General features: G+C 38.9%; 1 protein-coding gene across 1 annotated transcript in view; it reads left to right on the plus strand.

Annotated features, from left to right (window-relative positions):
• Nucleotides 1-26,292, plus strand: part of LOC140232905 (uncharacterized) — a 167,174-nt gene that overhangs the window by 99,242 nt on the left and 41,640 nt on the right. The window contains exons 13-28 of the mRNA XM_072313016.1: nt 279-389; nt 1,107-1,346; nt 1,662-1,799; nt 3,019-4,556; nt 4,806-4,938; nt 5,195-5,242; nt 6,070-6,108; nt 6,806-6,874; nt 8,664-9,164; nt 9,632-9,724; nt 10,598-10,738; nt 11,485-11,658; nt 15,567-15,641; nt 17,924-17,980; nt 21,247-21,321; nt 24,349-24,408. Of these exons, the coding sequence (XP_072169117.1) occupies nt 279-389; nt 1,107-1,346; nt 1,662-1,799; nt 3,019-4,556; nt 4,806-4,938; nt 5,195-5,242; nt 6,070-6,108; nt 6,806-6,874; nt 8,664-9,164; nt 9,632-9,724; nt 10,598-10,738; nt 11,485-11,658; nt 15,567-15,641; nt 17,924-17,980; nt 21,247-21,321; nt 24,349-24,408 (3,492 nt within the window). The remainder of the gene's footprint in view (nt 1-278; nt 390-1,106; nt 1,347-1,661; nt 1,800-3,018; nt 4,557-4,805; nt 4,939-5,194; nt 5,243-6,069; nt 6,109-6,805; nt 6,875-8,663; nt 9,165-9,631; nt 9,725-10,597; nt 10,739-11,484; nt 11,659-15,566; nt 15,642-17,923; nt 17,981-21,246; nt 21,322-24,348; nt 24,409-26,292) is intronic.

The raw sequence follows: 26,292 nt of genomic DNA on the forward strand, positions 1-26,292 counted from the left end.
GTTTTATGTAATCATTTCTGATGCTTCTAGGCAAATGAACTGATAAGATAAATGTTCCACCTATTTGGAAGAATTTTTTTTTTTTTTTTTTTTATAATGGTAGTATTTTAGAGGTTATATTATGAATTCAAGGCTCTGTTTTAAAGTTTTTTTGATAGCACCCATTACACCAAGTCTATTGTGAATATGACTTTGTGATCAAATTTCTTCAGTGTGCTTTGACTTTCACTCAATTTTCCCCTTGCTCTGTCGACCCAACATTGTATTTATATGAAAAGACCCCCTCAGGAATGAAACCGACCAATCAGCATCTTCGAAAATCTCAGACGCTCTCCAGCCTAGAGATGCTGCAGCCGCTGACAAGGCTGCGTCAGCTAGTGTCGGCCGCAGTAAGTCTTACTGAATGTCGTTTGCAGTGGACAGAGTAGCAGATGCATGTCAGATACTCAGAGGCACATAAAGACTGATAATATGTGAAATATCTAGCAATGTTTATGACAACACATATTGGAACCTTGATGTACAGATGTAAGACATATTTTGTACATCTGTGTACATGTATATATGTACATGTATGTATATATAGGTCAAGAAAGTTGATTAGCAGAGTGCAACTTTCTTTTATGGTAGTATCTATTGTTGTAGCTGGAAAGGATTTGTAGTTTTTCATGATACAGCAAAGTGGAGGAGAATATAGAATCTTTAAGATTTGAATGCAGTACTTTAGCTCCTAGAGTTCAGTGGTCCTTTGTATGTCATAACCATACTTTATCTACTTTTCAAGGAACACGTGAACTTATCATGTACAGAATAAACTTATAATTGGTAGTAATCTCACACCCAAGACATCATGTGTCACCTTGTGATGTTGCATGACTAGATGAATGAGAAATTATGTCATAAATTGTGACAAATAAACAAATAATATGTCTGTGATTGTTGTATTCACATCTTTCCAGACGGTAAAATATTTGTTGCATTTACTGATACATTTACAAGCATACTCTTAACAAAAATATTTCTTACCCCCTTTGATGAATCATCAAACTCTTATGTTAGAATATAGATTAAAACAGCTTGTTTTGTTAATAAATTGTCATATCTAGGTGCCTGCTCTCTTGAAACATGCGAGTTTATAGACCTGGGACCAATGTCGCCTGCTGTCGTCATGGCAACAGGCCCCACTGCACTGCCAGCATGGTCACATGACCCTCCTGATTCCAGGAATGCTGTAGATTCAGTAGAAAGCATGGAGGGGCACGATCAGGAAAAGGGAAAACCCCAGAGTCATCTTCCTGGTGGTTGCTATGGTGATGGTGATGGGAGGGAAGATGGAAATACGGAAGGTGAGGGGGAGGAAGAAGAAAAGGAGGAGAAAGATGAGGGGAAGGGTGAAGAGGAAGAGGAAAGAGAGCAAGAAGAAGATGAGGAGGAGAAAATAAAGAATGCAGCCGCAACAGCTGAGGACTTGGCTGAAAGATCAGAAGGTGCAAAATGTGATGAAGTGCATAATGATACCTTTCACCATTGGGAAGATGAAATTCTGAACCAAATAAAGTCCAAAGAGCAACAAGATGACAATGATGTCTTTGCAAGTGGTTCTCCTAACCATGTACAGAAGGGTGAATTACCTCTGAGGGAGCAACCTCTTTCTGACGCAGGCGAAACATTTGAAGATGGTGCACATCCAACTGGGGACAGTGGTAGTGATGATGATGAAAGCTTGGTAAAAGAAGGAGGCGCTGCTTATCACAAAAGCCATCACCACGGCAACCACATTGACGATGACTCTGGTGAAAGTATGAAAAGAGACTCTGACAATATACATAATTGGGACATCTGTTGTTGAATGTTAACTAGATGTGAATGTGTATCATTAAACATTGAAATGAAAGATCTTGAGCAATACCACATGGCTGATAGACAATACTGGTATATATCACATTTTATAGCGGAAGACAGGCAGTCATTGTTTTGAAAAAATGCATTAATTTGCATTTGTTTTTGACAACATTTAGAACGTTCATGCAAATTTGATAATAATTTTCACAAATGTCTTGCATTGAAAGCCCTACCTTTCTTTCTAATTTGATGAATACACATTAGTTAATTTACAGCTGTTAATTTAATTGTCAAAATTATTCATATATTCCACATCAAAAATGCATCATATTCATTTTTGCAGAAGAGTCTTCAGCCATTATTATTTTGTTTCACAAATATCCTTAATAAGAGACAGATGTCCCAAATAGTGTGTGCTATTTTGTTATCTCATTAATGTGTAGTCTTGCTAGAGCTACTGACTTAGAATAGAGATGATGTATTATAGTGTATATCCCTAGGTATTCCGCCTTGCCGTTTCATTATCTAGCACTAGGTATAGGACCAATAACATCACTGTTAGTCTAAAGTCTTGATATTTTGCCACCAATCTCTCTCTGTAAGGGTTTGTTGTTGCTTTGAAACGTTATAGCCTGTCATGCTGCTGGAAAAGATAAAACACTTTCCGGAAACAGTGAACTCCTTTTTTTTTTTTCTTCTTTTTGGTAATATTTGCATTGAAGTGGTTTTAGGTGTGAAATATGTAGCGATACAAGGTTGTATGGCTCCTAATTCCTCATGCATGGTAGGTACGACTGACTTTTATCATGGTGTGAGTGAGTAGTAAAATCCCATGGTCATGTCATGCTGCATGTTACACCTGCCCAGTGACATGAAACTGAGCATGCTAAGTCTCAGCTGATAGCGATCAGTTGCTCTCCACATATTCCCCGGCTGAATTTTGTATGATGATTTGTTATTGACTGCTATGAGTAGTGGTACATGGCTGGGTATCGTCTTTTGGAGTTCCTGTTGCTTGACTAATTTCTTTGTTTGCAAAGCCTGCTCATGGATTGATGTGTTGGCCTGCTAGTCCTGTGGTTTTCTCGGGATTTGGAGTGTTGCCTGCTGTGTTTCTCATCCCATTTTTCCACTCGCCATCCTCCGACCATTTCTCATCTGTCATTGTTCTCAAAGCTCGACTGAGACCCGTTGTGAGGGTGGAGGAGGCCGGAAGGGATGGGGCGGAGGATGACGGGACGTACAGGGCGGGAACCTGGCCCTCGCCAGCCAGGAGGAGAAAACAGTCTGCCAAGGCGGCAGAGCGAGTCAGGGATGGTGGGAGGACCAAGCAGCAGAGGGGCAGGGATGATGGGGGCGACATCATGGCGTTGCTTCGCGGTGGTGCCCCTCCTGCGGACAATGGTGCGGAGGTGGACACAGAGAGGAACGAGAGGAGACCCAGACTACCAGCACCAAACCGAGAGGATGGTGCAGGAAGCGATGCAACCACAGGGGAGGGGGATGTTGGCCAAAAGCCTCCAAGAAATGAGACCAAGTTGGAAAATCAGGAGGAAAGAGATCAAACAGCTTTGCACACTGCAGAGGAGAAGCAGGTTGTCAAACTCAAAAGGCCAGTTGCCAAGAGACCAGTAGAAGTGCCCGAGGATGCAGAGCCCAAAGGAGGGACCAAGAAAGAGGATGAGGATGAAGTGAGCGGGTCTCAAGTATCACGGAAACCTCTACAGAGACAGAGGAGCATTAAGGCTCTTGTGAAGGTTACTACCGAAGAAGAAAATGTGGTTGAGGAGGATGCCACAGTACGACTTGGCGAACCCCCAGCTACAGCAGAACCGACAGTAACATCGAACACTGATAAAGGTTCCATCGATGAAGAACAAGTCCGATGTGATGGTGGGGAAAGTAAGGATACTGAAATTGTCAGCAAAGCAGGGGTTGAAGTCAAACAAAAAGGGGAGCTTCAGACCGATGATAAAGGAGGGGATGTCAGCCAGAGTAGGAGGAGAGGAAAGCCACCAAGAAGTGCCAGGAACAAAATATTTGCCAATGACGAGGAGGACGACCTGATGACACTCTTGGGTGGGGGTGTATCATTGCCAAGGAACTTCAAGACCAAAGACCACAAGCACAAGTGTCCCGGGGACAAATATGGGAATGGAACATCGGGCAAGAAGACATGGAAAGATGGTGGGGAAGGGGGGAAGGATGAGCCGGACTTCAGCACGTGGCCGAGGAAAAGGAAAAGCAGTAGAAGCAACCAAATGATAGCTGCGGGAAAGAAGGATGATCCGGAAGACATCATGGCCTTCCTGAAGGGTGGACATGATGCAGGAGCAGAGGAGGAGGAAGAAGAGGAAGATGCAGATGAAGAGGAGGAGAGTACCAAGGGCAAACACATCTGTGAATTCTGTGGGCAGAATCTGGATGAGCTTGATGAGGATGACGTCGATGAGGAACTGGAGGATGCAGGAGAAGATGAAAATGAGGAGGAAGAGGAGGAGGAGAAGAAAAGCACCGAGCTGGACGAATATTCCAAGAAGTGCGAGGACACCCTGGAGGAGGCGGAGAAAGAGCCGGAGTTGTTCCGGCGTCATGACCCCAAGGCGGACAACATTGACGATCTCATGATGATCCTCCGGGGAGGAGGTAGTTTCCAACTGAAGAGTGAGGAAGATGATGATGAAGATGATGATGATGAGGAAGAAGAAGAAGAAGATGAAGATGAGGAAGAAAAAGAGGTTTCACAACCAAAGAGTGAGTGCTCATGCATGTGGTAGATATTTTGGGGAAAATCTCGTCGATAACATTGCAAAATATTTATGTACCGTGAAGTCAGACAAGAGGAATAATCCCTAATGTTGTAAGTAAAATGCCATGCCATTTTCTCATATGTCATTCATTCAGATTCATATCTTCCATTGTTGACCCTGATGTGGTCCTCACTGATCATGAAATTGCCATAGCAAGCTGCATTCAAGGCCATTGCATGCTTCATAAAAGTTTGTGGGATCGGACAAAAGGAGATGCTGACCCTACCAAGAGCATCCTGCCTAAATTCTGTCCAGAACTCCTGGGGAGACTTGCCACAGTGGATCAGTATTGTATCATGTTTGATGTCTCAGAGTTTGTATCACATGGCAGTGCATGCGTTCCTTCTCTGCTGAGATGTGAAAAATCATGTGTTTTTTTTTTCTCAAGAGAACACAGGAGATGGAATTTCAATTCACTGTGCATGCAGTGCATTTGCATTCAAGAAAGCTGATATAAATGTTTCAATCTGTATCATATTCTATATACAGATGTTGTTTCTTCATGTGCCAAAATCCCACTTATTTTTTTCCTTTCAACCAAGGTTTGTGGGGAATGTCTTGTGAAGATGTGAACTCACCTTCCTCAACATGTAAGTCTTATCTGAGTGACAGAGATATATCAATTTGCTTCCCCTCACTACCCCCCCCCCAAAAAAAAAACAACAAAAAAACAAACAAACAAACAAACAAACAAGGAGTGGGTTGGGGATGTATTGGCTGGCACTTATAGAGTGATTCTATTGTTGAAGTCACACGAAATGTATGAGTTATTATGTGCTTCTTCTTGGAGATAGGAAGTCATTCTCCAGTGATTGCCAGTAATTGTGAATTTCAAGTTGTTTACATCATTTTCAGAAGCAGCTTTTATACACCAATATAGACACTTTGCACTGGCAAATCCGCATATGTTTAGTTTTTGATGATTGGCTTTGAAGATTACAATGTATGTACAATGTAGGTGTACTGAACGAGGGGAGATGGACATAATCGTTGCATTGTATATCTGTTTGCATGGCAGAAGTAATGCATTAAAGATATTATGAAGCAGTGGATATATGTGACAAGATGTCTGTTCTACAAAAACACAAGTGTTTGACCATGTGTCCTGCATGACAATCAGTGATTGCACTGGCGCCATCAGCACCAAAAGATGGACCAGTGCACTATACAAGTATCCACTGTCTTTATATAGTTATCATATATGGATAATATCATATATTTATATTTGTTTTGTAATAGTAAAAAATGTTTATGTTTAGCAAAGAAAATGGGCTTCCATTTCTTCGCTCAATTTTTCTCTAAGAAATTACATTCATTACTGGTCAGTTTCCCCGTTTGCATTTATTATATATTTATATTCATACTTGTATATTTCTATTTTCTCATTTCTCACTTTCCCTGATGCTCTTAGCTCAAGCATCCTCATCTATTCTGTATGGCAATGATGCTGCCGACAGTAAGTTGGCCTTTCTTTCTCTATCTCTATCTCATTATCTCTCACTGACACAACTAAAGTTCTACCCAACTATGAGTCCATATGTTTGCACGATATTTTGGCGTAGATATTGGATTATTTAGAATGTTTATATGAGAGACAACGGAAAGAGTTACCCATTTTCTCCTACGGACAAAATGAGTTTCTCGTCACATCCCAACCCTTGTACGGAGTACTTTGATAGCCTGTCAGGATTAGGGACTCTGTATTTATGAGAGATTCCATGCAAAAATATTATCTACCCACATCCCGACTCTCTAGCTTTTTAACAGATGTGCTGACAGACCATTGTCGCTGATAGATCACTGTTGCTGTTGTCGTTTTGGGATGATGGATGGTGTCAGGAGAAAGGCAGAATACAATATTCTCAAGATGTGAAGTACATGATCTGATTTACGTGTTGTCTGAGCTGAAGTACTCCTAAGGCTACACTAATATACACAAGTGTTTTGCAGTATTTTTAGATTAGATTTTATGTTATATCACTATTTCACTTTGTGCATATTTAAAAACTGCAAAGCACTTTTTGCTTCCTGTATTAGATGGTTATTAGATGGTTTGCATTGCTCCCCTGTTGGGTTGTTCTTTTCTCGCAAGGTTGTACCTCACTTTTAAATGGTAAAAAAAAAAATGCAATAATGATGAAACATTTGTGCAGAGTGGTCGCAGCTTGCAAACCCCGAGCCCATCTTGCGGAGAACTTACTGGGGCCTCCTGCCGTCCACATGTGAGTTGCGGAGAAGCCGATGAGCGTGCTGTGCGTGTTTTTAGTCTCAGGTCTTTTGCAGTGATGCCAGTGTTACGACGATTACAACACCCTCTTTTTACCCCTTGGCAACAGTTATGCCATGTCACTTCCCTTGTATGGATTGGTGATTTTTTTTTTTTCATATTTCATATTTGTGCAGTGCGTTCAAAACACAATATGTCATGTGTATATTATGTAGTTGAATGAATACGAGTAGTTGGACATACATACATACTTGTAGGTGTTAGATAGATGCTTGTAGATACACGAAAAAGAGAGAAGTATATTCATATGTTCCCCGATCACATGGAGCCTTCACCGCACCAAAATGTATAGCTCAGTAGATAGATACAAGTTTGGTATGTGGTAGACCTTTTGGTAGTGAGCTGTTCATGTCACTCTCCCTTGCACAGTTTCAAGTTTTTTCTACATTTGACAGTATACAATTTTCATCTCCATTTTCTTGTCACATTTTCTCCTCCCACTGTTATTCTTCCACCTTCTCTATCTTGTTCTTTCCTTATCTTTTTATCTCTCTCTCTCTCTATCTATCTATTTATTTATCTGTCTATCTACAATGTATCTATCTATCTATCAGTCTGCCTGTGTTATCCATGATATACGCTATATACACTATGTATATATCTGCATCTGCACATCTATGTTTCTATCATTCTGTATCTATCTATCTATCTATCTATCTATCTATCTATCATTCACTCTTTCTCTTTCTTTGTTCTGCCCTAGCTCTATTTCATTTCATTTTTACATTCCATATGATACATGAACATTCTGGGTAGTTTATACAACTCTTGTGTTTTCCAACCATGACTTTCGAAGATACCAGAGAGACATATTTGTATGTGTTTGCTCGTAAATATTTAGACCAATCTTCTAAGTTTGTTAGTGTAGAAATTTAGTATTATAGTCAATTCAGAATGACACTAGTTGATGAAATGACCTGCATTTAGCTTACAACATTACTATATTTATGTGCATTTAAAGTGATATGCAGAGAAAGAGTTTTATAACACATAATTTTCCTGTGATTTCATACATATCATAATTATACTTGATCTCATTTAGATTTTGTGTCTTGCTGTGCTATTGTTTCTTTGTGTGACATTTTGAAATTGATGATGATTTAGAGGTGCTGTGATAATTGGAAATCTACACTCAGCATGATAGTATTTTATATTCATATATTGATTGAGATTGTGTGTGATCAGAAAGAGTGAATAAATGAATGAGATTTTAAAAGAAAAAGTAAAAGTGTAAGGTAGATCCATGAACGCTATTCATCAAAGTCATTGTGTAATGTTGCAAATATGTATACGAATGAATCAAATTCATCATATTTTGAGCATTATCATTCGGATGAGATCTTGGATCTACACTAATGCAGGTATCATACATACACGTAGAAAGCATGTTAGTATTGGTATCTGTTGGTTATATTAAGAAGGTTGATCTGTGAGTGTTTGTATAGGCCTACCAGGGACAGGTGAATATAGCTATGCCTTGCTGCTGTTAGTTTCAGGACATCTCTTTCTGTGTGCTTCTCTTGTGAAAGAATAAACAGACAATCTCTGAGACTGACGGTATATATTGAGCGGTCCAAAGCCTACGTATGGAATATTATGTGGATAATTCCGTAACACAAGAGCTTTCTTCCTCTGCCAACCCAATGTCCCTTGCCCCATCCTCTGCATGCCACCATCTCTTCAACCACCAAAACTGGCCACTCGCCCTACCTCCCCTGAAACAGGGACTCCATACTACCCAGAAGAGCTGGCCAAGTCCCCCTACGCCACCTTACCCAGAAAGCAGCGCGATGCCGCCGGGGGCTCGTCGGTCACCTCCAAACCCCCCACTGGAATCGTACCCCCATCACCGACCCCCTCCTCCACCTCTTACCACCCCTACCCCTACTCTTCCTCCTCCACCCCCTCCTCCTCCTACTCCTACTCAACCACCCCTCGTCAGAGTGCTACAGACAGGGCGGCCGAAAGGGCTGCGGAAAGAGCGGCGGAGAGGGCTGCGGAAAGAGCGAAGGAGCGAGCCAGAGAGAGAGCAGAGGAGAGGGCCAGGACGGACCAACGGACCGATAAGGAGACCGAGAGGGCCGCTGAACGGGCTGCTGAACGGGCCGCTGAACGGGCCAGAGAAAGGGCTAGGGAGAGGGCAGCCGAGAGGAATAGGGACACAGACAAAGACAGATCATCAGAGAGAGCCTCATCAGATAGATACGGCAGCAGCTCCACTGGTGGTAGGCGTGGCTGTTTTATCACCTGTGCTGTCTCGTTGTTGATGTGTGTCGGTCGTAGAAACCTTGTTTCAAGTTTTATTGCTCTGCCACAAAGTGGCTTGTCTTTAGTTACGCTCATGGAATGATGACAACTCCACTCACAAATTTTTGTTTCCTTTCACCCAAGAAAATCATATTTCCATGTACATACAATTCTTACAGGTAATCATTCGTTGATTCCAGAAAGAGAGCCTTTAAATTTGGTGGTGGAACTACAGTACAGAATTGTATGTTGATTGGCAATTGTGCCAATATTGATCTATTTATTGCATCTTACTGTCTATTGAAGTTTTATTTTACTAAAAAAGAAATTACTGGATACTGGAATGTTCTCCTAATGTTGAAATTTTGTAAAAAAATTGGTTTGTAAAGCACCACCATACATTGCAGCTGTCTCTCTCTTTGCCACATTCACACGCACCCCCTAGATTCATCATATTCTCGATCAAGTCGGGACTATCGCAGGTCGACATCTTCATCCTACGATTCGCCGAGGAGAAGCAGTGTATCTTCCAGAACCGGTGGGCATCCCAACTGGAATCCCTTATCCCCTATTTTTGTCCTTTAGTCAATTTGTTATCGTAACTTTTTTTAGTGAGTGGTCTCTTGCAAATGATATTTTCATTCATTGTTTTCCTCTGTATGAAGTAAATCAATCAAAAGTGGACTATAAAACTGTGATGCCTAGAAAAGTTTTTATGTCATCTTATTCTACCAGTCTAAGAAAGGTGCAATTACCATTCTTGCAGAGGGTGGCTTTCATAGTCCATCTAATCATGTCTGTCTTTGGTATTAATAGGGATGCCATCCTACAGTTGTCGTCATGGCGATAACCATGCTCAAATTTTGAGAGCAGCAGTCTGTTCGAATGGCACTTTAGTAATCAAGATGAGTCTTTGGGTGGTTTAAGGGCCAGAAGTGTGTGGGATATCTGGTCTTTGACATTCCTCTGATGACGAAAAGGCTTTATTGCTTGGCATTGCTTGATTGTGATATGCGCGGCTTTATGAGCATGTGGTATGTACCTCAAGAATGATAAATGTAGATGTAGTGATTAGTAAGCATGATATCAAAATGAGACCATGCTTGAACGAGGAAGAAAACTGAATGGTAGAACGTTTTTTTTTTCTTCCTTCCTAATTTGCAGTTTATTTGAGTAATGCAAAGATAAAGAAGAATGTGCTTTCTGATGAGTCTTGTGTAGACTAGGAAAAAGCTTCTCTTTTTTGAGTTGTATGCTTTGCAGGGGGCACGACACTATTTTGCCCCTTTGTAGTCGTATCATACAGCTTGACTGTCTTTGATGAAGTGTAGATCAATCAATTGTCAGTGCCATTATGCATCTTGCTCTGCATGATTCTTCTGCTCTCTTTAATACCCGACTTGCCAAAAAGCCGATGCCGCAGTCGAGGGATCCTCCACAAGACGCTATACATCGTCGCCCTCTGGTGGCAGGGAGTCAGTGCGACGCTCCACGTCCACTGACCCCACCCCGTCTTACTCGTCGTATCGAAGCGACAGATTGTCGAGAATGGGTACGCCCTCAGTGTTGCCGCAAGTCTGAATGGCCATGTTTGGATGCAAGACCCGTATATATTACACACCAAATAGACTTGCCTGTGCCCTGCATATCTTTGTCCTGTACCCCTCTTTCAAGTTTGGGCATTTCTTTGTAGAGTACCTCTGTCGTCCTTAACATTCAACTCAACGGTAATCCTTCCTTTGTTTCACTTTTCCTTCTTTTTTTCATACTATATTCTCTCTTTTTCTCCCTATATTCCTTTTATTTTATCTTTCCCTCTGTCTGTCTGTCTGTCTGTCTCTTTTTCTGTCTCCCTTGATTAAAGAAAAAAAAGAGATCTTCTACATCTGTAAGCTTAAAGTTTCTATTCCTTTTGTTTTCATTCAGGCATATGTTATGCAGAATGCTTGTTAAAATGTGCTGTTTCCTCGCCTGCATAGGCCATTATGAAAGCTGTTGCAAGCTTCAGGTTTTCTTGCCTAATGCAATACTGCCTGTTGATGGAATAATGATTTCTTATCACTGGACAGACCTGTAAGATATTGATCAGATTTCTGACAAACTTTATGTTAGAGAAATATATTAGATGTAGTGAAATTTATCAAGTCATTTCTAATCTGCTCATAAGGTTACTCACTTCATAACTATATTCATCTACTAATGTTGTCTCTTTTTTGTCTAAGTGAAACAATGACAGCGTTGATGCATGTGTGGACCAAAAGATATTAATGGTTTTACACTTGACTCCCCATCCCCCAGGAGACTCCACCACCGTGGCCAGCGTGCCACGCTCCCCCCGCTCCCCCACTTCCCCTTCCCCCTCCTCCTCTTCTTCCTCCGCCTACACCCGCAACGTCACGCCGACATCGTACCACCGGACGACGTCCATCGAGTCGGTGAAGTCGCCGAAGTCGCCCACGGAGGCCAATAAGGGTAGGGGAAGCAGTGCATGCCGGCTGGCTTAAGGTCGGGACGTTGTTTCTCGTTTGGTGCAAGAGGTTAACTAGGATGGCAGTACAGTGCACCCGTTTCTTCATGTTGTCCGGAGGGTTTCACTGACGATATTAACCAATTATTTACATTTTCACCCACACTCACATACTGAACACCAAATGTATGTACTAATGAAGTGAACATCAACATTTCGTATCAGGTTTACCAAGAAGAACATGCATGCTGAGTTGGATTTGTCATGTGTCTTGCCTTCTATGTTGATTCGTCAGTGCTTCACAGTAGGATCATTGTTTCTTTTGTAATTGTGTGGATTAAAAAAAAAAATCTGCATCATGATGTCTGTAAGCGATTGATTGACTTACAGCATGCTCAGTACAATCTTTGTGTAATGTTCGGACTGTACATGGTGTATGTACACGTTACTGACACTCATTGACAAAGTCTCTCCACAGATCAACATGTTCTAGACTTTGTACATGTTCCTTGTTTGACCATGTTGTACACAAATATACACATATCACAATGTATATATGTGATTCGCAAATGGAAAGCACCAGAGCATGCTAACTTGAGGGTATATCAATTTGACACTATTCAGCATGCCCTGTGTACAGAGTTGAAAACCTGCACTGTTGGGAATGGTGTTCAGTGTTGTAGCTAATGGTATGCCATTTCAGTTTAAATTGATGTTTCAAGTTTGTTCATACATTGATGTGAAGCTTGGAGGCTGGCCGTGACTGTTTGTATGTATACCATGCTGTCTGCTTGCAATATACTCCTTTACTCCCCCCCCCCCCCTTTTTCAGATTGTTAGCATACAGGTTAACATGCACACAAACATGCTCACTATATATACAGTATATATACATCTACTTGCTGGATACTTTTCTTGCAGACTGAAATCTGCATTTTCCATCTGCTCTTAACCACACTGATAATATTTAAGCCACTGAAAACTAGTTCCAGGTATACTTGGGCAGGTGTTTATGGGAAATGCCTGTAATAGCAAAATCGGCTAGTCCTTAAGGGGTTGAAGAAGTCAACATTTACTAGGATACTGACGATGTTACCATTCATGGGACGATTAAAAACAGAATTAATTTTGTGGTAAGTGAGTATGCAAGGAACCTCCTGATTAATAAATGTATTTTTGGTATCTTTCCTTCCGATTTTGCCTCACAAGACGAGCAGTCAAAGCGAAAGCATTCGAAGGTTTGCTTTGCGATTGACAATGACACAGACTCTAACACTAACTCTGACAATGAAACCGACTATGACGCGGACAATGATGAGGAGACGGACGGTCGCATGACCTTAGGTGTGAGACCATCGTCACCGAAAGTGTGGCACGAAGGCGATAGCGAGTCGGCATTAGTAGAGCATCTGACCGATTTGATTTGCCAGCCACGTAAGTTGACCTGTACCGTGATACATCACAAGGTCATTGTACTGGGCAACATTTGGGGAGATATTGCCATATATATCATTCATTTACTTTCTCGTCTTTTGTGTAATCATCTTTCAATGATCTATTAAAGTCATGGGGATTACAAGGTTCAATCATACCTGGATTTCTTTTTAATCATAATTTTGTAATGAGTTTTGTTTGGTTTAGATGGTGGGTTACTACATTAAAAAAAAAAAAATTGTATTCATATAGTTATACCTTCCACTTTAGGTATCTACCTTGTGGTATAATTAATCTTCTGTTTAAAAATGTCAATAACTGACCAATTTTGAAACCATGTAAAGTGCATATTACACACAGAAACACATCTACTCCTTGTATCATTTATATTTGTGTATTAACCATGTGTGTGACACTGGATAATGCATGAGAATGAATACTAGTAGAGGAAATACGCTATTGATATTTCACATATATACAGGCAGACCTATATCGTACTTTTTTTCTAACATGAATCGTCAGCTGACTGTCTTGTATTGCACTGCAGAATTACATTGAACTGTACTGCCTCAACTCTTGCACACTGATTATTCAATAAAAAGTTAATTTATGTTTTGACTCTATAATTAAGTTATGGATCCAGTTGAGTCCAAGTGGAGCAATCTTGCACCTTACCTTTAACATTATGTTCTTGGATTACATCAAGTGGTATTACACATGGGTTTGTCTGGATTATATTGTATACCGGTATGTAAAGTGCACTCTGTCTGCATGACTGATGCTGAACTGTAAGTTATCTCAGTATTCAGTTCTTTGCCATCATACTCTACTGTCTATGCATGGTTACCTTTTTTTTTCCTTTAGTTAGAACAGACACATTCAAGCCCCAATTCTTGACATAATTTTGGTTTGTTACATTGAAGTCTCAATGTGCAGGTTTCAGAGAACAAAGTCTTTGCATCTTTTGCAATACACATATGACATTCACAATTAATTTCTGTTTTGGCTACAAGACCTGAATCTACTGCTTTTGCAAACTAAGGGTTATGAAATTTGGATCTGAGATGTGATGCATGGTGCCATGTATTCCAAAATACCCATTGATCCTCCTTTTGTATTCTTACTTATATTTTCTTGTTTTATAGCCACATTGACATTTTACACGTTGTAGCTCTTTGTGTCAGAAATTATATTCATTTTGCAAGCTATGATGTGATTTCGGTATAGAATAATGTTTAGCCATTTATATGCAGTATATTTTACTTAATAACACATTTTATCTTTATTGTACATTTGGGCTCATGGCCATACTTTTTTTTGTTTTTGGTTTTATTTCTGGTTTGATCAGTGGGTTTATTAGGGAGTTTTTTTAATCTTTTCTTTTAATTGACACACTTTTTGCACCATCTTGACATACTTTATAAACTATAATTTCTACCTTTATCTGCTTTGCTTTCTGTTTTTAATATTGAAAGCTCTTGCATCCATAGTGAAATATTGCCTCTGTAGATATGACATCCTGAATAAAGCGGGTATAAATACTTTCATATTATGCATAAGTCATGTAATCTTCATGATAATAAAAATAGTAAATCTAATGATTATAATGATAACAGTGATGTGTGCAATAACAATAATGATTATATCGTTGGTATTTATGATAATGATATATTATAATATATAATATATAATTATATAATAATTATATTAATATTGTAATTGATATCATTATAATTGTTATTAAACAATGATACTAATTTGTAATAGTGATGATTATAATGGTTATAACAGTTGGTGGTATATAGTAGCAATTTATTACATCTGCACTGATGAGTAAAAATACAACAATAATTGCAATCATGTTTTCATTTAAGAGCATTTAATGTATTTTTTTCTGAACTTTGCTTGAAAATGGGACATTATAAACATTTGTCAAAGATGGGGGGGGGGGGATCAATGATTATCTATTTTCTGAATATTCCTCCAATTCCTCCAATGTCATATTGAGCCAAATATTTCACAAATTATCTATTTGGGTTTTAGAGTTGTTCAGAGGCACTGATCTTTTTTGTACATTTTATATGAACCATACTTGATAAGTCTGAGGGTCATTGTAGAAGTCATGTTTGTTCTTTATTGTGCATCTTTTGTTTTCTAATTAGTATAAAGGAGAGAGACAAGTCAAATAAGAACCAGACGTGAAAGAGTAAAAAGTGTGAATTTATGGGAACTAATGATGTATTTGTCACACTTGATTTGTGCTGTAGTCTCTGGCTTGTGTGTGCTCAGTTTATTTATTTCTGTATAGTAATAGTTGAAAAGCCTTCTTCCCTTCAATGCCTGCTTTATTCCTTCCTAGAACCTAACTAACTTCTTTTTTTAACACCCTCATTGACTGTTTGCTTCTAATTTCTTCTAATTTCTGCCAATATTTTTCCACTTTCTTCCAATTTCCCTAACTTTCTGCAATCTCTCTCAGAATCTGAAAATGACATCATGTCACTCCTCTCTCAAGGCGACAGCAGAAAGGAACGATCGTCCACCACCAGTAGCAGTAAGTTATTGTACCTCTATGGCAGGGCTAAATAGAAATCATAGAGTGGTCCAGCTTGGTTTTGGTTTTTGGTTTTGTTTTTGTTTTTGTACCTTTATGGTAGGGCTAAAGTGAAAATCTTAGCAAGAACCTCTTTGTTTTTTTCTTGAGTACGTCTGAGTAAGAGGATGTTTGTTTCAGTACATACCTGCCAACTGTTCACATTAAATAGGAATATTTCTATTTCATTGGAAAGAAGAAACTTCATTCAACCTTGTGTTCTGATTTTTGTCAATACCTGCTATTAAATATATATGGGAGATGGGTAGAAATTCCTATTTTTGTATTATTTTCTCTCATTTATTCTTATTTACTGAATTTTAGGATTGGTAGGTGTTTCAAGTGTGATGCAGCTAAGAATGCATATGTCACATAAGTACACATGAAAGAAGTTTTTACCTATGTGTACATATGGGAATATTTTCTTAGAGTACAGTATATCACTTGAATGATCTTTAGATTATTCGAAAGATTGAGCATACATAGTTTGATGAGGTCTAATCTATAGTAGTTATAGGGAAAGTAAAGCTTGATTAATCTGCAACATAGATTGATAAAATGAGTATTTCATGTAATAATGAGAGATATATCACTACATCTGTATATTTCTACATTTATTCCATAGTGTATGCAAAATAATGTTATATGACACTGTAGCTTCAACTTCATACTTAGTACTTCACATTCTATTTAGTATAAGTAATTATCTATACGTTGTATATTATTAAGCTATTATCATGGGCTGTGTTTAAAATCACCTTTTTTGTTGGTTATTTGGCAATACAATTGAAGAAAATATTTTTGTAGTATGATGTCAGTATATTCAGACATCATGGACTGGATACTGATTTTGAATTATTTGTTTTTTAATGTGAGAGTGGGAATATATTTTGTTTTTCTAATACTTTCCTGCAGTGGTTTAGTGTGTTTCAATATGTGCCAATTTAAGTTGTCTTTCAGTGTGTGGTTTGTATAAACATGAAGTCCATGTTGAAAGACTAATCATGATGCTTGTAACAATGATAAAACTCCAGAGCACTTCAATTTGCTATTCAGTGGCTCAGCTCAATATTGTAGTGGTGAGTTATTAATTGGGATACCACATTTCTTACAGCCTCAATGTTTTCACTGATAATAACATTTCACGTGGCCAAACTGAATCAGTGCAAGGTATGGCACTTGGTGCCAGTGTTGTTTGTTTATTAGATAAATTCTATAAATTTTGGAGTAGATAAGTTAGCATTGATTTTGTCAGTGACAGTCACAATGCCGTGACCAAAAGTTGCACATGACGTAAAGTGCTCTGCTCACAACTACTTCGTATGCATGATATGAAAAGTTGAGTTGGGTGTGTTTTGGTTGTAAAGCAGAAGATGCCGTCGTACCTGTGTCTGTAACTAATATTCGTGTAGAACTTTGGCACAGTAGGATGTACTTTCATTCTAGAAACCATTCCAGTCAGTCATATCGCAATGTCATCAGTGCTGCCGAGCAGCGGATTTGTACACATACATCCACACTATAAAAGACCATCATGTACAGTCGTAGATGTTCACTGTACTTTTAGCTGGTTCCCCCTTTTTGTGTCCCAGCACATTTGTGAAGTTAAGATGAGCTTGTAATAAAATTTGTGATAAGTATCATACCTGGGCCACACCCTAAATGATCACTTCATAATCAGCGGTGTCGATCACTAAATGTCGCTGTGTGTGACGAAGTCCTGTCACCTTATTTGGCCTTCCCCTCACACTTTACTTGCTCATCCATTCTCAGAAGAAATCTTTCTCTATCTGTTAGAAGAAAATTTTTTCCCCCTTTCTCTATCTGAAGCTTCCATCTCTCCACATCTATGCATTTGTATCTTTACTCTGTTTTGTGTACATCTCTCACTTTATCTATCTCTTCTTTTCATCTAGTACCATACAAAAGACACCCTACATGCATTTCTAGAAAACTGTCTCCTCTTGCATTTTTACTCACTTTATCCATCCTGCAAGTAGATTTCTGCCATACTTTAAAATCTACTATGCTGTCATCGTATTCATATATTTTTTCATCTGACACTCAAAATATTTTTTTTTGCCTTTAACGGTGAATCTACCCGAATCTGAGAGGTATAGTCTTATTCTGAGTGTCGTCATCTTTGGTGTCTCTGTGTCTCCATGTCTGTTTGTATGTGGGTCTGTCCGTCTGTCACTCGCACCCTCCACATCGTCATCTCTTATGTGTCCCACACTACACAGCCTCATCTTCATCCAAACCACCTGGTACTCCTACCAAGCCCTCCTGGCAGTTCGATGGTAAGGGGGCTTGAAATGAGACTAGTCATGATAGTGGAATGCTTCATACAGTATGTAATGATGAGACAAAAATCCCCACCAGAGAGCCATATATCTAGAGTCTGTGATGGAAAGAAAAACAAGAGAAAACCTGTCATATAATCATGTTTGTAAACTAAAAGACAAGAACAAAAATTTCTGAACAAATATGTGAAGTCTTGTAGATAATGAGCATGGCATAATTTTTATGCTTACCAGATTCAACATTGCATCACAAAAACTGTAGAGGTTCAGTGTTGATGAATGCATATACTTACTTCTGTTCCTAATAGTCTTGACATAGCAACTACACTATTGGTGCTATTGCGAAGTGTGTATGAATGTTTCATATTTGTCAGATTAGTTACAGGTCTGAATGATTACCAGTTTTCGTTAGGATACGGTACATTATATTTGAAAAGACGTTGAACAAAACTGGACTCTTGAGGGCTCTCTTGGAGGGGCGTAACTGTAAAGACTAGCACGTTATAGGGCATGTGTAGCAAGCAATGAATAGAAGCACGGTAGAAAATGGTGAGGGGAAAGGGCAAGGGTAAAAGGTTGTTGTCATGGCAGACACGCCCATGGCATTTGATCAGCTCTGCCCACCTCTGCTGATAGGAATAGTTGTGTTTAATACTAGAAGACACTGTTCATATTTATTCCTTTATTAGAGCACAGAGTAAAGACACCTCAGTTTGGGCAATTTTAGGTATATGACCACTGAAAAAACAAAATCGTCCAGTTATCAACTCTGACACGCCACAACATTAACCACAAAAAGTCCATCAGAACATTGTGCATGAATTACAGACATCTTGACCCAAATTTCACAAAGATGAATTGAATTCAGCCCATGGACAATGCAGAGTTCTTCCACATAAATATGTGAGACAGATCATGTACATGCCAACATGCATTCAGTAATGAGTGCACACTGATGCGCATATATGAAACCACAGAATTGAGTCAGTTAGACAACCTTTGTGAATTTGGGCTTTTGCATGTGTCTTTTCATGAAACAAATACACGATGAACCAGGATATGTATGTACCGTTAGTCACTGTGACATATCCTGTGCTTATGTAAACAGGATTTCTGTGGTTCTTTGTGTCCTAAACATTTAGTTAAACATACCAGAAATATTTCATCAACAGTATATGGTTGGTATATGGTTCGTTCAGTCTTCAAAACTTTTTCCAGAGAGGATACATTGTTTTGGTTTAAAAGTGACAAAGTTGCTATAGATTTTTAAAATTGTTATGTGAAACTTATACTGTTTTGAATATTACTATCAACATCAGTTTCAAGCAAAAAGAACCTATTCTTCTTCACAATGATTAGTGCAAATTATGCTGTGTGCTTCAAGGGTATTCTCACATGAAAAGAAGAAGAAATCAAGATCATTTCATTACTAATTAGACATTGTTTGGCGAGAAAGTCTTCTTGCATGTAGAATTGAGGGGCAATGTCAGTCTGATGGGCAAACATACCATGCAATTTCTATGACAACATGAACAACTATAGATATATTGTTTTGATGCAAATAGCAGTGTGTAGAATGTGTGAATATATACATAGTGTAAATACTACAACTATCAATTATTCAGAGATAGATGTAGTGGGTAGCATGTTTTCTGCCCAACGTGTGGTACCGGTGCTGCATGTTGTCAAGTTGGTGTGCAAAGACAGGATGAAGGTGTTTCATTTGTGGTTTCTGTGCCTGAAGAGGCCATTGATTCTCAGTAGAGTTTACTGCATGGCATGGCACGACAGATTGTGAAAAAGCTTGGGGTTGGAGTTACTGAAATGCAGTGTCTCTGAGGAATTATTCATTTTATATACGTCCAGTATGAAGATATGATTGCTTGCAACTGGTTTTGAAACGTTTGTAATTGTGCCACTTTTTTTTGTGAAATTTATTTTTCCTCCGTCAAAACCAGAGTGACAATTAAGATGCTATAGGGAATATTTTGATCAAAGTTTTCCATGAGTTTAAGATTTATAGAGAGCATGCATATTGGGTGAACACATGGCTCTGTCACAGTATCGAGAGATTTTTATCCAGTGAACTCAAGTCACTGACCCAGCTTTGAGATTACTGTAAAACCAGAAAGTTTTGTGTACATTTGAAGTTTGCGTATTTCATGAGAGCCAAGATTCATGAAATTAGAATGCATGCAAAAGTTCTTGTCTACACTATGCGCCTTGAATGTCAGAGGCAATTAATGAAAATTTAGCGCCAGGAAAAAGGTAGTCGGCTCCAATTCACAAAAATTTCATGCTGCTAATATTTTTGGTTTTTATAGTATATGAAGTACCAAAGTGATGATGTCTCAGTCTTTTGTTAAAGCTTGGGTTAGAACCAGGTGCGAGCATGGTGAACAACAGGTAGTTTTCACAGAAGACGATATTTGGACCAGGTGAGGTCATTTAGAACCAGTTTCCATGGTGATGAATGGCTATGACATCACACTTTGGTACTCTATACTGTAGATGTGCATGTACTGTATATGCCACATATCTGGAGAGTCTAAATTTTTGCGAATGGGGACTTCCTGACGATTTTGCGAAAGGTTAAATTTGCAGTCGTAGAGTGCAGTACCGGACAGAGAAATGTACATGCATATGTGCACGTTTCATTTGTATTGGGATCAGAGTCAATATTTTTGCATGTCTTTAAAATTCACAAATAGCACCTGACTGGCGAAATGTGCAAAAATGAACTTTGCGAAATATGCGGCATATACAACTGTACAGTATACAAGAGGATGTATAATTCCTGGAACAGTTTCCACTGACCCTGCTCTTGTGTGGAGTTTATCTTTTTAATGCCATATGAAATGATTTTGCTGTCTGAAAGCAAAGTGAGGGTTTGTCTTGGCACCCAGCATCGTTCTCATGTCGCAGGCCTGAGATGGCATCTTGAAGAAAGCAGATTCCGTATTTGCCCCATTTCACACTGCTTGCTGTGGTAGGGTTCCGGCATTGACAGCCCATATCCCCTCCTGCCTCAAAATCTGATGGCAATATATGCATCTCGGAACAAATATCTTGACTTGTGTTTTTGCCATTCCTCCTCAATTTTGCACCCATTCTCACCCCGCCTTTGGTCCCTTCCCCCCCCCCCCACACCTTCATGCCCCACCCTCAACTCATACCCCCAAACCTCAATACCCCCAAATTTTCGGCTCTGGTCTTTGCCTGTGTGTGTTGTGACTGCCTGCCTGGCACATGACTGCCTACAGAGGGCTACGACACTCTCCACTCTACGTCCACAAACAAGTCGAGGGGTGAGAGCGACCCGGTGGATAAGTACACCAGTAAGTTGTGCATGGTGCATGAAGGGAAACAAGAAGATATATACCGTACTGTTAGGAAGGTAAAAGTGCATAAAGCTGTAGAATGAGAGCATAGAATCCCAGTGCAAAGCCCCACTTGCCTTTTGGTGATTTCTCTGAAACCTCAAAGGTATCGATTATTTGGATAAGTTTTTTATTCATATATATATATTTTTTTTTTTTTTTTTTGGGGGGGGGGTCAGAATGCTGTATGCACAGAATGTATTATATCTTTTCTTTTTCTTTTTTATTAACGAATTTGCAATTCGATCTATATGCTTTCTAGCAGTCGTGAAAATGTTACTTACTGTAACTCAAAGGCAGTAGATATATTGTATCTATTGTGGGAAATCAAATTTTTCTTACAATTTTTATAATACTTTTTATTTTGTCCCCTCGGTATTGCCTGTTCAACCACATGCAAAAATGAAAAGAGTATCTTCCAAGCCCGTATTAGTGAAATATTTATGAAAAATATGCGCACAGTATTTCATGATTATGTCAGGATAGTATAGCTTGCAGTCACTGGGTATACAGACCTCCCAACCATTCTGAATTTTGACCATTCCCAGCTCTTGTTTCAATAGGAATTTCTTGTTTTTCTTGATAATTTACTATATACTCCCGTGGGAACTGCTCTTTCTTTCCTACTTTCGAGCCCAATCATCCCTATATTTTCAAACTTTCCAACTTTAAAAGCCTGGCAGCCTCCAGATGTAACGATACACCCTTTAAAAAGTCTGCCATCCTCCACTAGAATGTGTACATGTGTGATTAGCCCAGAGATACGATAGGATTTGCAAGTTTTAGAAGAGGAAAGCAGATGGCACAGTAGCAAGCGTGAGAGGACGTGCTCGCGCTCTTGTCAGACACTCCGTTCGTTCGCAGGAACGTGTCAAGATTTGTTTGTTGATGCAGCCAATTCCTCCTTGTTAACTCATTGCCTACTGTGGTAACATGATTGTACACTATGCTGACAGCAATCTATGGTAGTGGGACTAAGAGTTTAAGTGGCATACAAAACCAGCGATGCATCTTTAACATAAATCCTTTGGATATTAGGGATCCCAACGGGGAATCCCACCAAAAGCTGGTAAATCAAAATCAAGTTTAAATCTCCCCCCCCCCCCCAGTCGTAACTTGTTTCCAAACATGGCTGCTAAACAAGTGGATTGTCTCCATCTCATTATCATTGCAGCCAGTGGATTACAGCTTTTATCACTTTACAATTATAGTCTCTTCTTTGTGCTGTAATTCCTTGCAGTAGCTCTCTACTTCTCTTAAAGGTTGTGTACTATCCCTTTTGCAAATGTCATGAAATTTTGCATGGTTGAAGAATAATCTACCTGTACATATAATATGGTGGAGCACTAATTCAGTATTTTGTACGGCTAGATTCACAATGGCAGTTTTGTATTCTAAAATACACACATGCAATCAAAGAACTCACGAAAGGTCATGGAGCATATTGACACCCCATGAAGAAATTGTGATGCATTTACTGTGCATTTTGCCCAATCATCACACACATCTGTAAAATGGTGAGGATGTCTGCTTGTGTTCTGTAGTGAAACACTGAAATTAGATATACAGTGTCAAGCATTCATTGGGAAAGTATGAGTTTGGGACATGCAGTAGTGATGCACGTGTACAGATCTGTACCCTCTGGCGCCTGATGCGAACATGCGTACACACATATTTTATACAGTGGAACCTCGTTATAACAAGTTTGGATACAGCGAGATACCTGATATAAGAAAGTCATTATCCAGGTCCCATTTCTTTTATATTCTTTTGTTTTTATCTCTGATATAACGAGGCACCCGATAATACAAGAAATTTTTTGTGGTTCCAAGCATCTTGTTATTTTTAAGGTTCGCCTGTATTGTGTAGTCCTTCAGAAACATATTATTCAGAGCCATGCATCAGTATGTTTTGAATTCATGCATAATCATGTTTGTGAAGAGCATTATTTCGCATTATGGAATGCAAGAAAGTAGAGCTGTTCTGTGATGTTCTACATGGTACACCATGGGAAGGGTAGAAAATGAATTACAGTATTTGCATGTATGAGTGAGAGTCGATTCACTTACAATACAAGTTGTATACATTCAAGAAATCAGCATTATCACCTTGAGATATTTCATGCTTCTTTTTTTTTTATATAGCTAGGAAGATAGCTCTTGTATTTCATTCCACTATTGATTTGTTTATTTTCAAAATGCTTTACTGATTTTGTGTAAAGTGTTTTTGAGTCATGACTTTCATACACCACAGATAGATATTGTTGAAATGATTGTATCAGCATGGAGCTAGATTATAGCTACATGGTATGACTTACTTCTGGTAATTTCTGTAAAGGGATAACTCTTAAATGTTCATGTGGAATACTATGAGTCATTTTACTGATGCTGTTGTGGTTTTTATAATATCAGTCATCACCTTCATTCATCTTTCCTGAAACAAGACTTATACAATTTGTATTTAGGAAAGGAATTGTCTCTACAGGCAGCCAAACTTATCATAAGAAATGTCCACAACAGGTCTCATGGTGATTTGTATTGTCCTATCTCAAAGTGACCAGGTTGAAGTCATAAAAAGCGAAAAAAACCTTCTACAATGATAATTCCCTAGCAGGATGCATGCATGAGGAAATTCTACTCACTGTCATCTATAATGCCTCCGTAGAGTGCCAAAGCGATGATGTCACAGTCTTTTGTTATAGCTATCAGGGCTGGTTCCAAACAAGAAATCCTTGCACAAGACTTCGGGCAGTGGGTCGGAACCGGGAACGAGCATGGTGTAGCAACCGTTGTGTTCACAGATATTCTGGTTACGTGAGGTTGTTTGGAACCGGTTTCCATGGCGATGAATGGCTATGGCATCACACTTTGGTACTCAATCAAATGTGAAAGGGTCCTCCAAAAAAAAAAAAAAAAGAAGATGGGATCAAGCGCAGTCCTCACAAATTCTACACTGTCCCTCCCCCATCCTCATTCTCTATAAAAGGTGATGCCTATGCAGAAAAGCGGAGACAACGACGAGAACAGTTACGAAAGTACCTGGAAGGTGACAAAGACTCCCCTTGTCTCTGCCTTTTGCTCGCATTTTCCCTCTTTTTTTCCCTCCATTTTCTATTCATTCTTTAAAGTGTTTTGCCGTTTGTGCGGTGCAAGAATATTGATTAAGGCATTGTTTCATTGCATGCCACTCTTTGAATTTTCCTTGCATAGTTGCAATCACAGTGTTCCACCCCCTCAAAAAAAAAAAAATAATAATAGTAACCTGCCTGTGTTATCAATTCCTCTTTCCTCTTTTGTTTCTTGTGCATCATGTTGCTTTAATGTCAGTTGAAATACATAACCATCAGAATACAATAGACACTGACATTCCCACTTCATTGCACCATGTCTGTTTCAGTGACAATTCAAAGTCCTCAGCCTCCCCCCCCCCCCCAACACACACACACACACAAAAGAAGAAAAAAATAGCCTGCTAGCAACATTTTTCTTTTTTTTTCACTACATGGGACTGGCACCGTGAGTTGGCACTTTGGCAGAAGGAGATAGCATATTCTCATCTTTATTTTCACATCACTCCGGCAAAAAAAAGCATTTTTGATGTATCACGCCACTTCTGGGATTTTCCCTTTTATTCCCATAAGAAGCAGTTTTGGATTTACTCACCCACTGCACAATATCAGTCTTTGAAAGTGACAATTTCAGAATCAAAGATCATGTTCCAATCTTAATCGTGTCATGCCAGTGTTGAGCCATTAAGATGTACCTATTTCATGAAAAGGACAGCTGTTCAAAGGCAAGGGCGCAACAAAAGCCGATATATATCTATTGGCATGTTTGATTCATTAAAGCAAGTAATTCATCTGGGAGCACAACACCAATGTGACATTAAAACCAATTCATTCTTCAAGGCTGCCAGTAGTCCACACAGTGTGCTATTAGAGATCATCTTGTTGTCTACTCTCAATCATGACTTTTGCTGTCGTTTGAAATATCACATGTCCCCCTGAGAACTCTGCCACATCACAGATTTTGATGATCCCTTTATCAGGATTTTAGCGTCCTTAACGTAGAAAATTTGACTGTCATTATCACTGTGTCCCTCATCCCTAAGCGTCTTTGCCTTGTAGACAAATTGCATCGGTCTGTGCATGTTTGATTTTTTTTTATTCTGTATGTGTGTAGTGATAAACATTGGAGACCCTAAAACTCTTGGAAATGATCCTATACCATTATCACGCTCTTCCCGGTGATGCTGTTGTGTGAATTCATTGATACCTGCTTGATTACCAGTGTAGTATTAAAAGTCAAGAAGTATAGCACATCGCAACCTGATTGAATTGCTACTGGCTCCTGACTGTCTACATGTCAGCTGCATTTCAGTACTTTTAATACTTTAGTATTTCTAATTCCTCCATTATTATTTTTATCATTATTATTATTATTATTATTATTATTATTATTATTATTATTGTTGTTATTATTATTATTATTATTATTATTATTATTATTATTATTATTATTGTTGTTATTATTATTATTATTATTATTATTATTATTATTACTATTATTATTATTATTATTATTATTATTATTATTATTATTCAAATATAGATCTGATACTTAAAGGCCTAGAATATTGTAGCACCCTTCATGTAGATAAATTTATAGCCTTTATTTTGGTGTGATTACATGAGGCACATAAGTATTAACTGTACTGAAGAAGTCCACAGGAGTGGACAAAAGCTAGCCAGCAAACTAGTAAAGATTGGTAGAAGCCTGAATCTCCTATTTGTATGATCTCCCTAACTGATGAATGTTTTCTGTATTAACCGTACTGTATGGCCTCATGTGCAACTTTAACGAAACTCTCATTGGGCTGGGGAATTGAAATTTCTTTCTGCATACACAGGGAAGGCATCCTTATGTCGTT

This window comes from Diadema setosum, chromosome 9 (genome assembly GCF_964275005.1).
Source record: "Diadema setosum chromosome 9, eeDiaSeto1, whole genome shotgun sequence".
Taxonomy (NCBI): Eukaryota; Metazoa; Echinodermata; class Echinoidea; order Diadematoida; family Diadematidae; genus Diadema; species Diadema setosum.